Source organism: Onychomys torridus, chromosome 23 (genome assembly GCF_903995425.1).
Source record: "Onychomys torridus chromosome 23, mOncTor1.1, whole genome shotgun sequence".
Lineage (NCBI taxonomy): Eukaryota > Metazoa > Chordata > Mammalia > Rodentia > Cricetidae > Onychomys > Onychomys torridus.
The window spans coordinates 43,557,607-43,573,617 of NC_050465.1; the positions used below are offsets into that span (position 1 = coordinate 43,557,607).

The 16,011-nt window shown below is 42.0% G+C and overlaps 1 protein-coding gene across 4 annotated transcripts in view; it reads right to left on the reverse strand.

The window, feature by feature from the left end:
• The window catches only part of Orc2 (origin recognition complex subunit 2), a 39,839-nt gene that overhangs the window by 11,661 nt on the left and 12,167 nt on the right, over nucleotides 1-16,011 (reverse strand). For 2 of the 4 annotated variants that reach the window (XM_036173281.1, XM_036173280.1), the window contains exons 6-11: nucleotides 13,546-13,635; nucleotides 12,728-12,759; nucleotides 9,007-9,067; nucleotides 7,019-7,194; nucleotides 5,658-5,756; nucleotides 2,890-2,999 (exon numbers count right to left, since the gene is read on the reverse strand). In XM_036173281.1, coding sequence (XP_036029174.1) covers nucleotides 2,890-2,999; nucleotides 5,658-5,756; nucleotides 7,019-7,194; nucleotides 9,007-9,067; nucleotides 12,728-12,759; nucleotides 13,546-13,635 — 568 coding nt within the window. The remainder of the gene's footprint in view (nucleotides 1-2,889; nucleotides 3,000-5,657; nucleotides 5,757-7,018; nucleotides 7,195-9,006; nucleotides 9,068-12,727; nucleotides 12,760-13,545; nucleotides 13,636-16,011) is intronic. The other 2 variants (XM_036173282.1, XM_036173283.1) reach the window with 2 other exon arrangements.

The following is a 16,011-nucleotide window of genomic DNA, read 5'->3' on the forward strand; positions in this document are numbered from 1 at the left end:
GTAGCAGACACCTCCAAGGAAATGCACAGAGCGGTTTTGCCACTCAAGTAGGGACAACAGGTCTAGACTGGGCAGCAAAGCCAAGCTTGAGCTGACATACTGGAAAAAGGAAGAACAGGTAGGCTGAAGGTGGGATCAAAAAGCAAAGAGCTGCCGTACAAATCTACAATGTACACATCCACAGCTACCAAGAAAACTGAGGTCTTTGTGGGAAAAGAGGAACCCAGCATCGGCAGGAGGTAAAAGTGGAAACTTCTGTTCTCACAGCTGCACCCGAGGGCCTGGTTTCTGACCGCTTTTTGTCCTTGTCCCCTCTCCAATGGCATCCCCTCCATGTTCTCCTCTCCTCCCTCCCCCTGGACTGGACCCGATGCCTCACAAATGCAGGCACACACTCTTCCTCTGTTTGCAGTCTGAACCGCCTTGTGAAGTTGCCCAGAACTGTCTTCCTCAGGGACTCTGCTGTGTGTTAGCGTGTGGGCATGTTTTCTTCAGTGTGCAGCCAACACCTATAGCTACAGCTATTTACTTCTGAATTTGTGACTGTGGCCCAAGCCGGCTGTGAATTTACTGCGGTAACTAAGGGTGACCTTGACTCTATCTCGATCCTCCTGCCTCTCGACATCAACTGAAAGGGATTATAGGTGTGTGCCCTCACACCAGGCTAAGAGCCTCCTGAAACAAGTATAAAAGTTTGAAAATTAATAAGGTCTGATTTAATTACTCTTCTAGATAATTTTCTTTCTTTCATATATATAATTTTTTTGTTTTTTGGTTTTTCAAGCCAGGTCTAGCCCTGGCTATCCTGGAAGTTGATGCAAAGACCAGGCTGGCCCCAAACTCAAAAGATCCATCTGACTCTGCCTCCCGAGTGCTGGGACTAAAAGTATCTGCTACCACACCTAGGGTCTTCTAGACAGCTTAATGGAAAGTAAAATTGTAACTAAAGCATATTAAAAATAAAATTAAAATATTTTAAGAAATAATTTTAAAAGGTAAATACATAACAAATGTCATCATGCTCTGAAAGTACATATACACAGAAATACATTAAAATAAAATATATTTGCCAGGCAGTGGTGGTGGCGCTCGCCTTTAATCCCAGCACTCAGAAGGCAGAGGCAGGTGGATCTCTGTGAGTTCGAGTCCAGCCTGGAATACAGAGTATGTTCCCAGATAGGCTCCAAAGCTACATAAAGAAACCCTGTCTCAAAAAAACAAAACAAAGACAAAAACAAAAAATAAAGTAAAATGAAACATAACCTACTTCTCTTGGAAACAGGGACTTGCACTGTGGCGGTCTGAGTAAGGTCAGCCCTCCCAGGCTCATATGTTTGAGTGTTCCATCACAGAGGGGCACTATTTGAAAGGATTAGGAAGTGTGACACTGGGGGTGGACTTCGAAGTGTCAAGGGCCCAAGCCAAGTCCAGTGTCTTTCTCTTCCTGATGTTTACAGACCCAGGTGTAGACCTCGTAGCTTCTCCATGTCTGCCTGCATGCCACCAAGGCCCCACCACATGATTAAGGACTAAATCTCTGAGACGGTAAGCAGTCCTAATTAAATGCTTTCCTTTGTAAGAGTGCCCTGCAGCCAGGCAATGTGGCGCATGACTATAATCCCAGCACTCGGGAGGCGGACGCAGACGGATCTCTCTGTGAGTTCGAGACCAGCTTCGTCTATAGAGTGAGTTCCAGGGCAGGCACCAAAGCTACAACAGAGAAAGACTGCTTTGAAAAAACAAGAACAAAAAAACAAAGAGTTGCCTTGGTCAGGATGCCTCTTCCCCACAACAGAACACTGAGACACGTGTAGTCTAGGCTGGCTTTAACTTGTTATGCAGCCAGAGATGACCTTCAAGTCCTGGTCCTTTTGCTTCCAACTTCCAAGTACTGAGATTTAAATCTAAAATCTAACTGACATGTTTATTAATCTTTTTTATCATTATTTTTTTTTTTATGTGTCTGGGTATTTTGCCTGAATGTACATGTGTGTGAGTGAGGGTGCTGGATCCCCCGGAGCAGGAGTTACAGTGGTGAGCTGCCATATGGGTGCTGGGAACCTTAGCCACCACCTCTGAAAGAGCAGCCAGTGCTCTTAACCACTGAGCCATCTCTCCAGCACCACACTTAATAATCTTGACAACATCTTTTTTTCAAGACAAGGTTTCTCTGTGTAGTACTGGCTGTCTTGAAACTCACTCTGTAGACCAGGCTGGCCTCGAACTTAAGAGAGTCACCCATCTCTGCCTCATGAATGCTGGGATCAAAGGTATGCACCACCACTCCGGACTCACAACTTTTATAAAAGACCACAGAATTTCACAGGATTGGAGAGATAACTTAGGAGTTAAGAGCAGTGAAACCTTGTCTCAAAAAAACAAAACAAAACAAAAAGCAACAACAACAACAACCAAACAGAAAAGGAAATGAAATATACTTTTGGGTAGTACTGGGAATTAAACCGAAGGCCTCACATATGCTATGTAAATGCTCTATCACTGAGCTATATCCCCAACCTGAAAATCAAATAGAGCAAATACAGTTTCTGGTTTGTTTTTTGAGACAGGGTCTCTCTATGTATTCCTGGTTGGCCTAGAATTCACAGAGATCACCTGCTTCTTCCTCCCAAGTGTTGGGATTAAAGGTGAGTATCGCCACACCTGGCTGCAAATTAAGTTTCAACACAGACTGATACACATTACCCTTCATTGCACAGGGTGCACAGTGGTAATACTTCCTAGACACACATTACCCTTCATTGCACAGGGTGCACAGTGGTAACACTTCCTAGACACACATTACCCTTCATTGCACAGGGTGCACAGTGGTAACACTTCCTAGACACACATTACCCTTCATTGCACAGGGTGCACAATGGCAATACTTACTGCAGCTGTAGCATCCATTTCTGAAACAACTTTTCATGCTGCTGATTTAACTGCGCAATTTCAGCAGAAAAGGAAGGCGAGAATTTGCTCAGTAAGTTACGCAGAGTTTTCTTTAAAAAAAGAGAAAAGAAATAATTACTGGAGATACTGACTTAAATCAGGTATGGAAATAAGTAAACCAATTGAATATAAAAAATTCTTCAAACATAACTTAAATACTTGTTTAATTAAGAACTGGTTTTAAAGACTTGATTATTTTTAGCCAGGTGGTGGTGGTGCACGCCTTTAATCCCAGCACTCAGGAGGCAGACAAAGTGAGATCCAGGACAGCCACCAAAACTACACAGAGAAACCCTGTCTCAAAAAACCAAAAGATTATTTTTATGTGTATGAGTGTTTTTGTACATAACTGGTGCCTGGAGAGGTCAGAAAAGGGCATCAGATCCCCTGGAATTGGAGTTTTAAATGGTTGTGAGCTACCGTGTGGATGCTGGGAGCTGAATCTGGGTCCCCTGCAAGAGGAAGTGCTCTCAATGACTGAACCATGTCTCCAGCCCCTCTTAAAGTTCTTTTGATTTTAAGTATATAACAATATAAAATTTTGCTAAGTTTGCCTAGAACCATTTAAATGATTACGACAAACTCCAAATATAAAGCTTTAATTTCCAAAAATATAGTTACTGTAAGATAATCTGTTTCCCAATTTTCACAACAAATTCAGACAGACAAAAACCAAATCAAAGGTAACAAAAAGCCAATTACACCTCCCAAACCTATGGGTTCAGGGCTGCTGCTTAGCAGTAGGAAGTATGAGACATTAAGAAAACAAAACAAAAACCAAACCTATAGATTTGAAGTTATAAAAAGTGAGGTATCAATTCAATATAAATTTTTGGAAAACATCCAAGTTTCTTTATAATTCACCAGTAAGATTGTCAGCTTTTGTTTTTGTTTTTTTTTCTTTTTTCTTTTTCTTGGATTTTTTGTTTTTTGTTTTTCGAGACAGGGTTTCTCTGTGTAGCTTTGTGCCTTTCCTGGAACTCGCTTTGTAGACCAGGCTAGCCTCGAACTCACAGAGATCCACCAGGCTCTGCTTCCCGAGTGATGGGGTTAAAGGCGTGCGCCACCACTGCCTGGCCTTTTTCTTCTTTTTTCAAGATAATGTTTTCTGTATAGCCCTGGCTGTCCTGGAACTCACAGAGATCCCCCTGAGTCTGCCTACCGAGTGCTATGATTAAAGGCGTGTGCTATCCCAGCTTTAACCCTAACCTTAGAGGGTATCTGCTTTCCTACTTCTTACATCTCTGTCATCACCATAAGAACATGCCTCAGCTACCTGACTAGTCCAACAAGGAGGACAGACACGGGACATTTCCTAGATCTGCTAACCTTCAGCTAACCCACAGACAGGAGGAAGAAACGGCATGCTGTGCCTGTAACTCTCTTCTCTCATCATTAACAGACACTTCTTACATTCTCGTAGATTATCTGCTCAAAGGTCTTCCTTTGACCTTCAAGCCACTTACCCTCTCTCATGTTGCTTATATAAAAACAGATGGCAAATATCAGTATTATTTCTTTTTTGGAAAATTTGTTCTATTTATTTACTGCATGTAAGTGCTCATGTGTGTGTATATGAATGGTGGTACGTTTCCATGTGGACTCCAGAAGTGGTATCTTCCTCATTCACTCTCAGTCTTTGTATGTTCATGTACCATCTGTGCTTGTGGTGCCTAGAGGCCAGAATAGGACACCAGATCCTCTTGAGCTAGAGATACAGAGTTGTGAGCAGCTAATATGGGTCCTCAGCAAGAGCGGTGCTTCTAACTGCTGAGCCAACTCTCCAGTCCCTGTCCTTAGTTTTTGATAGGGATTCTTCTATTTTTTAAATTTACTTTATTATTTTAAATGTGCATATGGTATGTATGTATGAATGCAGATTCATGGGTACCATGGCACATCTGTGGAAGTGAGCCAATAACATTCTCTTCTTGGGTTAAAATTATTAGCCCCACTGTCCTGTGTAGACATTTGTTTTTTCTTTAATTATGGGGGAAGGTATGTCCAAGTAGGCCTCCCATGGAGGCTAGAAGAGGGTACTGGGTCTCCTGGAGCTACAATGACAGGTGGTCCTGAGTCACATGGGTGCTGGGGACTGAGCTTTGTCCTCTGTAAGAACAGTACATACGTTGAACTCCTGAGCCATCTTCCCAGCCCTTAAGCCTACTGAAAGACTGTCACTCAATGGTTACATCCTGTGTTAAATCCCAACAAGGACAGATGTGCTGGGCTTTTTGTAGCATGAACTAATGGAGACACAGTGCAAGTTCACGTGTTCCCTCAGTGCACTCTGCACCTCCTCCAAAACAGCCAGGGAGACATCCTCCACACTTCTGCAAAGGGGTGGCAGTGCCAGCCAGGCTGCAGACTGTCTGCAGACCAATGTGAAGGTCAATGAAGGGCATGGGGTTGAGTGAGGGACTGACAGGAGCTCATGGCTGTCAAACCCATGACCTCACCTCAACAGTTATTTCAAATTCCGAGAAAGAAGGAATAGAAGAAAAAAAGTAAAATTACGTCAAACAGACGTCTAGCCACTCAGCTATTTGCAGTTCAGGCAACAAATATCCAATGACCACAACACATGAACTTCTGCTTTATTCGACCAGGGAAATAATTCTGCTCCGGCTCACGTCTTCTCCCAACCTACTGGTCACATATTTCCAGGTCACAATAAACAAAAAGCTGACAATACTCTCCCAGCATACCTGGTCCAGTTTAGCCCTCCTCAGCTTCTGCAGGGTTCTGTCAGATGTTAAAACTTTTGAACTGCTATGGGCTTCAAAATATTCTTCTACCAAGTCACTCTGAAATGGACAAAGTAATGTCAGATTTAAGTAATTTCAGACCTTTATACTGCATAAAATCTACATAGCAATTAGTTAAAATTGGGCCCAAGAAATCTTCCTGTCTCAGCTGGGAAATACAGGTGTGTGTCAACAAGCCTAACTAAAATACCATATTATTTTTAAAAAAAAATAGTATACAGGTCAAGGATCAAAGATATTTAATCCCACCATCAGAGTAACTCTGATGAAAATATAATTTAGAGATCATACTAATTGGCAGGGTGTGGTGGTGCATGCCTTTAATACCAGCACCTGGGAGGCAGAGGCAGGGGGATCTCTGAATTCAAAGTCAGCCCAATCTACATACAGGACAGGCAGAGCTACGTAATAGAGACCTATGTATGTTACGTTACTGATCATGAGTAAGCCCCAGAACTGAAAAGGAAAGTCCAAAGACAGAAACAGCTATGTGTGGGAATTCATGGGTAAAGCTAAGAACAAACAAACAAAAGGAATTATTCTGTTTCAACCAAATGATTCCTAAATTACAATATAGAATTTGACTTTTATGTTCAAAAGGAGATTATTCCTAATCAAGACCTCTGCTTCTCCTCAGATAATCTCAGTTGTTCCTCTAGTTACTTAGTGCTGATGAAGTATCACGGGGAAAAAAAGAACCAATACCAAGGTGAAAACAAAAGACTTGTCACTTCAGTAAAATGGATCAATACCTACTTTTCTGATTGGAGGCAGGATTAACCTCTGGGGTGGCAGAGAAGTGGACGACTACTGATACAGTCTGGTTCCTAAACTGTCCTGAATCCTCACAGACAGCAGCAGGACAATGAGCCTACTGCAGAAGCAGCGTGAAGCAGAAAGTGACGGAGCACAGATCAGGAGGTGAGGCAGGAGGACTGACTACACTCGAGGCCAGCCTGGGCTCACACCACTCTTGCAAATAACTCGGCATGGATCAGCAGTCGGGTCCCTACCACCAACCATCACTACCACAAAAACAAAACTATGAAAAGGAAGTACTGAGAAGTTTCTCAGCAGAGTCCAATCACTGTTTAGGTCAGTTTTCAGACAACTGAACTGGGATGTTACCGTTAGCGCATCTCTGTAGTACTGATCATGAATAACAATTCAGGGTGTAAAGCTACGAAGATATAGAGACGCTGAGAAAACAAGGGCCGATCTCTGCGCAGCCCTGTCCGCTCCGGCAGCCCACCAGAAGGCATCCCAGACAGTTCTCCTCAGGCCCACGGCTCCTCACTCACTGCTTTGTCTCTTTTCATTTTCTTAGCTGGGGTCCCTCTGGAGACAGGCGCTGCAGGTCCTCCACTCTGGACCCGACTCTTCCGAGGGAGCCCAAGCTCACTAGTGTCCTCCTCTTCCTCCCGCTCTGAGTCGGAAGCAGAGTACCCACTTTCACTGTCATCATGAGATGTCGGCACTGAAGAAGAATAAAGCAATGGGAAAACTGATGGGTCCAAGAAGAGCTATTTGAGGACAATCCAGAATGTGGGCTTTGAAGGAAAGATTTTTTTCTTAATTTATTTATTTTTATTTTATGTACATTGGTGTTTTGACATAGGTGTCCAGTCTCCTGGAACTGGAGTTACAGACAGTTGTGAATTGCCGTGTGGTTGCTGGGAATTGAACCCAGAGCTCTTAACCACTGAGCCATCTCTCTGGCCCCCAAAATAAGAAATTTTTAATTACAGTTTTGTCATTACTTGCTCATGATTTCACAGCTAATTATATAGATTCTCTAAGCACTACTTTCTCCACTTACCAGATGAGGGTAAACATGCCTAACTAATCTACTGGAAAATTATATTGGAAGGAACTATTTGTGTGCATGTAATGAATACTCCTGTGTGTATGTGTGGGGGTGGTATGTATTTGTGTAGGTGCCCATCTATGCATGTATCATGGAGGCCTGCAGTTGATCTAAGAGTCTTGATTACTCCCTCACCTTATATATTGGGCAGGCTCTCCTGCTGAACCCAGAGCTTGCAGCTTGCTCTGGGGATTGTCTTAGCTACCCATGCTGGAATAATAGACGGGTTCCCCGTCCACCTGTTTCTCTATGGGTTCTGGGGATTAGAACTCTCATTCTTGTGCTTATAAAGCAAGTGCTTTATACGGTGAACCATCTCTCCAGCACCTGAAATACATCTAAAGCAACTAATAATGTCAGTTAAATACATCTGAAACAACCAATAATGTCAGTTATACTCAATATTTTCTCTTGCTAACAGAACTAACTCCATTTCCTGGACAGTGAGGTCATGTGCCCACTATATAGTAAGAAGTTATGATCACCATCTTTTCCCTCTGCCAAAACCCGCGTTCCTTCCCAGCCTTGCACCTCCGTTGGCTATGTACCACTTGGACACCAAGACTGGGGAAGTTGGCTGAAGCTTCTAAGAAGGATTCCCTCGCACAGGGAGGACATTTCCCACTTATGCCACGGAAACTATTCTGAACATGAAGGTCAAGCTCAAGATGAAAACTCAGTGGCAAAGTGAAGACTGAAAGAAGGAAGGCCGTCAATTAATGATACTGCTGAGCTGCTGTACCAACCATGAAACTTGTATCTGTGGATACTTTATGCTGTGAGTTAACGGTCTTCAATTATTAGTGTAGAAATGTTTATAATGCACACCGCTCCACCCCACAGCTGATTCACAAATTCTACCCTTTTACAGACCACTATCACTCCCCCCACCCTCCCAGAAACAAGAGCTCATTTTATACTCCCCAACTAAAGATATCACTAGCTTTACATTCCACAGTAAATTTAGAATTATGTTTAGGGGCTGCAGAGATGACTCAGTAGTTAAGAGCACATACTGCTCTTCTGGAGGATCTGAGTTCGATTCCCAGCACCCACATCAGGTGGCTTACAACTGTCTGTTGTTACAACTCCTGACATTACACCTAGTATATAAATGAAGTTGAAGACAAAGAGAAGAACCAGTAAGTGGTCATCCAAAGACTGGAAAACCAAGCAGTTGATACACAGAACTTGTATACTTTACCACCATTGTCTCTGATTTAGTTAGTTTTTATAAAAAACTTCATGTTGTTAGGCATGCTTGTAATCTCAACATTGTGAGATTACAGGTAGAGGTTGGATGATGAGGAGTTCAAGGCCAGGCAAGTCTATATAGTGAGTATGAAGCTAGCCAGGGCTACATGAGATCTTGTCTCAAAAATCAAACAAACAACAAAACTTCACATAAAAAGAAATACATACCAATTATTCTTTTTCTTAGACTACGAGGTGGTGTTGACAGAAATTCAGTTTTGTTACTGTTCTGTTTAAAATTTAAAAAGCACAGTAAGTAATATGAATAATTAATATTATAATATAACCAATCCCAGAAGTAAAAAATACTAAAGAAGAGAAATATGTTGAGCTAGATGAGTCAGTAGTTCCTAGCACTACAAGACAAGAACAAATGAATTTGCTGAAATGAAAAAAGAAATACACAAGTTCTGGGGCTGGACAAGGCACCACTGGCAGGAAGCCAAGGGGGCTGGAGAGGAGGCGGGTTCTGCAGGGCAGAGCCACAAAACCTGCCTTCTGTCTAAAACACTCCTTTGCTCTGCCCCATCATGCCCTGGGAACCCTTGTTCCTACACTCACTTTTCAGTCACTGTGACACAAGCAGGCTAAAACAAAGTCTGGTACCCTCTCCTTTGCATGGCCTGAATGGCCCCAAAGGCTCCTACATTTGAATGCCTGGTCACCAGGGGGTAGGACTCTGATCCTAGGATCAGGAGGTGTGGCCTTGTTTGAGAAAGTGGCTTTGACATTTCAAAAGCCCATGCCAAGCCCAGTCTCCTCTCTGCTTGTGATGAGGATGTAGCTCTGAGCCTACTGCCATGTTCCCTGCCATGTTCACAATAAAGCATCTGAAACCGTAAGCAAGCCCCCAGTTAAATGCTTTCTTTATAAGAGTCGCCTTGGTCATGGTGTCTTCTCAATAATAGAACAGTGACTGAGACACTTTTCAAATTCTCTTACTTGTTTTCATTTTCTGTGTTCTCTAGATTACAGGGGCTTAAACCCAAGTGACAAGTAGATTACAAAGCTCTCTTATACAGACAGCCCGACAGCCCGACAGCCCTCTTGGATAGGCATTCACCCTGAGTGCTAGCTGTAACATGGCACCCAACAAAGGAACTCCAAAGTTTCTGGTAATATCAGGTGCTCCTTCCCTTCTACTTTATTTATAAAAAGTATGTATTTATTTTATGTGTATGTGTGCCTGGGTGTATATGGATGTGCACCATACATGTAGGTATGTGCAGGAGGCTGAAGAAGTCATCAGATCATCAGATAGATAGCCCAGGAACTGGAGTTACAAGCAATTATCCACCCTGTAGGTGCTGGGAACAAATCTGGGTCTTTAGTAAGAGCAGTTAAGTGCTTTTAACAGCTATTTCATTTTTTTTTCTTGTGCAGGTCCATCCTTTTATTTGTGCAGGTCCATCCTACTAAAGTTATTTTAAGATTGAGAATTGAAGTAATCTACATCTATATGGCTAAATTATCAAGTCTGAGAACTTATAACACCCATATCAAAATAAGTTTGAAAAATTCGAATATACCCCTCAAAACACGACTCAGTATTCCCTGTTGGTTATAGGAAATTTCTACAAATCACTTTTTCTAGTCTGCTGACATAAACCATTACTCCCTAAGACAAACAGCTTGTTTATCCCCTCTCCTCAGTCAACAGAAATTTCATAAAAACCTAACCAGAGGGCTTTCATCCTATCAAAAAGAGAGAGATGCCTACTGAGCACAAATTCTAGACACTTCCCCATTTTGTAAAACAGAACTGACAAACATAGAGCACATCCACAGGGATACACACAAGCGAGAGTCTACAGTCCTTTCTGCTACAGGTGCTGTCATGTAGGCATTTCAGTCCAAACAAAACTCCAGCCGACAGTTTCAAGTCAGGCATAATAATAAATACAGTTCACTTTCCAGGTGTGCTGATAATAAATATTTACATTTTAAAAGTTTCTTTTTCCTTTTTAAAAAGGTGCAGCATGTTTGCGTACACAGAACATAGGAAAACTCAGGTGGTATGAACTCTGGTGGTATGAACTCTGGTGGTATAAACTCTGGTGGTATAAACTCTGGTGGTATAAAATCTGGTGGTATAAAATCTGGTGGTATACACTCTGGTGGTATAAAACACCCTTCTGTATTCAGGACTGCCATCCTCGAGACACTAACGCGGCGAACTCCCTCAGGGTGATATTCGAGTGCACTCCTCAGAACACTGTATCTATTGTATCTAGTAAGAAGTAGTGCTATCCAGTGTCTCCAGCTCATAAGACATCATCAGAATGCAGTAATGTAGCTCTAATCTTGCTTAAATCATAGAAAAAGGTTGGTTTGTTTGTTTGAGACAGGATTTTTCTGTGTAACAGTCCAGGCTGTCCTGGAACTCATTCTGTTGACCAGGCTGGCCTCGAACTCACAAAGGCCTGCCTCTGCCTTCCAAGTGCTAGGATTAAAGAAGTGTGCCACCACTGCTCAGCTGTAAAAAGTTTTGTTTTTCTTTTTTAAAATGAAAGAAAAACCACATTAGTTATTTACTGAGGGCGGTGGACAGACAGGAATGTATGTCTCTGTATGTATGTGAAGGTTAGAAAATATGGGGGGTGGGGTTGGGGGTGGTGCTTCTCTCCTTTGATCGTGTAGTTCTGAGACAGAACTTAGGTCATCAATCAGGCTCGGTATAAGGTGCCTTTACCTGTAGAGCCATCTCACTGGTCCAATTTTTCCTTTTATAATGATGTAACACAATGAGAAAAGCATTATTAAAGTTAATGGTAGCGGGCTGGAGAGATGGCTCAGAGGTTAAAAGCACCGACTGCTCTTCTGGAGGTCCTGAGTTCAAGTCCCAGCACCCACATGGTGACTCACAACCATCTGTAATGAGATCCGGCGCCCTCTTCTGTATACATAATAAATAAATAAATCTTAAAAAACAAACAAAAAAAATTTAAAAAAAAAAAAGAGAAAGAGAGACATCTGTTTCACAATAAGATGTCTTTAAGATTTATTTTTTTTAAAAAAAAAGTTAACGGTGGCTCCGGCACATCTAACCATTTGTCTACACAGGGCTGTGCTGTCCAGGCCATAACCCTGGGCTTGAACGTCTCTATTCACTTCTTACTGAATGAGCCCCTTTACCTAAGCCAGGCATGTCTAGTTCTATAGTCATTACAGGCTGGGTACAAGTGCCACTGAGGCTTACCCACACCGATGCACCATCACTTGACAAGGCACAGTGAAAAAAAAACAAAATGTCAAGCAGTGGTGGCGCACCCCTTTAATCTCAGCACTTGGGAGGCAGAGGCAGGTGGATCCCTGAGTTTGAAGCCAGCCTGATCTATAGGGCGAATTCCAGGACATTTAGGGCTACACAGAGAAACTCTGTCTTCAAAACAAAACAAAACAAAAACAAACAAAAAAGAAAGAAAGAAAAAAATCACTAAAACACAAAGGAGACAAAAACTATGGATTCCTTTCAACTATCCTGCTGTGAATAAGCCAACAAAGATTTCAAATATACATTATAAAAGTATATAATAATGGATTTAATGGACCAGTCCTCCAAGAAATAAGAGCACATTATATATAAACACAAAACCAAACTCATAAAATTCCTAGACCAGTTCTCCTAAGTTAAAACACCCAGGACAGCTGTGTTACAGCAGAAAGAACACACAGCAGCTATGTCAGGGAAACCTGGGCTAGCTTTCCAGTTTTATTCCAAGTGAGATGAACTCAACAAGTCATTTGATTTTTCTGAAACTCAGATTCTTCATAGTCTGGTATACAACCGGCAAATGTCCTTCAACTACAGTGCTCAGTTGAAACTAAGAGACAAAAAGCTACTGTTCATCATGTCTTGCTTGGTCTCCCTGTTTCCTCAATTGCTTACCTCCAGGTGAACTTTCTCGGAAGTAGAATGCCCTAAATGAAATGAAAGTCACATTTAGTACAAATCTCTTTTTAGATCATGACCTAGGTTTTTTTCGAGACAGGGTTTCTCTGTAGCTTTGGAGCCTGTCCTGGACTAGCTCTGTAGACCAGGCTGGCCTCGAACTCACAGAGATCCACCTGCCTCTGCCTCCCGAGTGCTGGGATTACAGGCGTGCGCCGCCGCCGCCACCACCGCCTGGCCATGACCCAGTTTTGTTGAAAGCAAAGTTGTATTTTTTATACAAAGGCCACCGTATTTTACTAATTCCTCATTTAACCACAGGCTAACGATCACTAAGAATCCTATGACATCCCTACCAGTGAAAACATTCTGTAGCGTTCTAGTAGGAAAACAAACGAAGACCTGAGCCTTTTCCATTTTGATTAGAAAGTGTACTGCTTATCTTGGTTGGAATGGGTCATTCAAAAATAACAAGCCACTCACTTCCAAACTCTAAAAGCCTTATTTCATAGTATGTGCCAAAGCCAAATCTTCCATGAGACACTGGCTAGCTCAGACCAATGATTGTTTTTAGCTGCCTGTTGATTATCACCAGGTCAGATGCACAGATGACTTTTTGCATCTGATATTGATGCTGTATTGGCTGATAAATATAGACACGTTAAAGCAGATGGGATTTTTAAAATTACATTCTGTTGAGTGGATTTTCAGAGTAGAAAAACATATATGAAAATTCACTGATTAAAAAAAAAAGCAGCACAGACCATGTTGATGCAACTATGAAAGTTCTTCAAAGAAATGTGATGGTGTCTTACCTTTGCTTTTTTGAGTGTTTTTCGTAATTTCAGAAACATTCTTTGAGTCAAGCGGAACAACTTTTCTTGGCTTTTTTGCTAGTTCTAGAGCTGCAATCAAGGGGGAAAGCACCTTTGTTGAACATCAGGTTCAGAGGGAAGTAGCTGTCACTCACATGAGCTCTTTAAAACAAAACCTGCACATTACTTTCATCAGAAGGACAAATAAGTCTACCCATATTAAGAGTACTGATAGCCGGGCAGTTGTGGCACACGCCTTTAGTCCCAGCACTCGGGAGTCAGAGGCAGGTGGATCTTTGTGACTTCCAGGCCAGCCAGGGCTGTTACACAGAGGAAACCCTGTCTCAAAAAAACAAAAACAAAACAAACAAACAAACAAACAAAAACCCAAAACAAAACCAACATGAAAGAAAAAAAGTACTGCTTTTTGTTGTTGTTGTTGTTATTTTGGTTTTTTTTGTTTTGTTTTGTTTTCCAGACAGGGTTTCTCTGTGTTGTTTTGGTGCCTGTCCTGGATCTCACCTGGCCCTGCCTCCTCAGTACTAGAACTAAAAGTGTGCACTATGCCTGGCTGCCTTCCTTTTCTTATATATATTGTAGCCACAACCTCCTGAGCAGATGCAGGGCAAGAAGTTGGGATCTAAAAGTGAAAACTGTATGTAGTTAAAATTTTAAATTTTCCATGAAGAGTGGTTGGTGCTCTTGTATTTAAAACATGAATGATTCATAAAATATAATATGGTGTTGGGCAGATGGTTGCTTCTTTGGTGAAGGACCAAATGAAATAGTTGGCTTTTAGGTGACATTTTAAATAAAACATCGATCGAATCTGTATTTCAACGATGCTTACACTCTCACTGTGACAAGCATGTGGAAAATGAGCCTATGTGAGGAAACAGGTTTATCTTACTTCTTTTGTTCTAAGATTTATCTTTATCGTTTTTAATTGTGCATGTGTTAATATGCAAGTGCAGATGCCCACAGCAGCTGGGGCATCAGACACCCCACAGCTGGAGTTACAGGTGGTTGTGAGCCACCTGATGAGGGTGCTAAGAACCAAACCTGGGTCCTCTGCAAAGGCAGTACCTGCTCTTAACTACTGAGACACTGTCTAGCCTATTTCTTTTATTCTTTAAGTGGAGAAAGTATCTGCATTTAAATTTAGGTCATTTGACTGGCCTATATGCCCTTACTTAGTGTTAGAATTTTTATCTTCTGATTTTGAAATGTAGCTAAGATGCTCCACAAGTTCGACTTCCTTTTCTTAATTTCCTGCTCTATGCAAATCACTAGGTGTTTGCTGCTGTTATAGTTTGTTTGCTTTTCACGGTCTTGTTTTTTAAGACTTCCTTTGACTTTGGCCAGACAAGCTTCTTTTTGTAGTAGACAGCAGTTACTGCAGAGATCCAGCTCTCTACCCAATAGTACAGAACTATTGAATGCAAAGGAAACATCAAAAAGGGCAGTAAAATACCTTTTGTTGGTTTTTTGGAGACAGGTCCTTGCTTAGCCCAGACTGGGTTCAAAGCTACTTTGTAGCTGAGAATAGTCCTGACTTCTGATCCTCCTGCCTCTAACTAGTGTACTAGTTACTAGAGTAACTAGTGTAGTTAGTGCTAGGGCTACAAGGATGCACTAATACACTTGGTTAATAAAGAATTCAAGAGGGAAAAGAACAAGACAATATCCGATACACGACGGGGGGAATCCTTCCTGGCTGCCTTAATTTCAGCATGTACAAAAACCTTTACAAAGCACAGTGGCCGGGACACTTCCCTTCCCCTGCATCCTTCCGTCTACACTCTCCATTCTAGTCCACAGCACTTCTGCCTATCAAAATGCAGCTCCAGAAACTACAGGGTTATTCTGGAACCCATTCTTTTCTGACTCTAGGTCCTCGGAGCTTCTCGCTTTCACTCTGGCACACCTATGTGTACTCCAGGAACAGCCAGTCCACAGGACAACAAGCACTTTCTCAGCGACAAATCTGCTCGGGGAAAGTCCTTCCTTAAAAGCGCCCTTGACGGGGCTGGAGAGATGGCTCAGTGTGTAAAGGCACTTGCCACCAAGCCTGATGACCCGAGTTGATTATAGGACCTATGATGCAAGAAAGTATCAACTCCCACAGGTTGTCCTTGAACTCATACACACATGCTGCGGTCCTCATGTGCGCATACATGCACAGCCATCAACACACAAATAAATGAAGCTATTAAAAAGAAAGACCATTCAGTGACTTCACAACCTATCCAAAAATGAAATACATACACCCTTGTTTGATATACAGGCCTTCCCCCCTCTCTCCTCTAAAACATCTTCATAGATTCTATTCTCCAGTTCATGCTCCATTCATACCCGGTGATTTGCAGAAATGTAAATAGGTCTTTTTTTTTTTTTTTAATTTGTTTCCTTTATGTATATGGTACTCTAACTGCATATATACCTGGATGCTGAAGAGGGCATCAG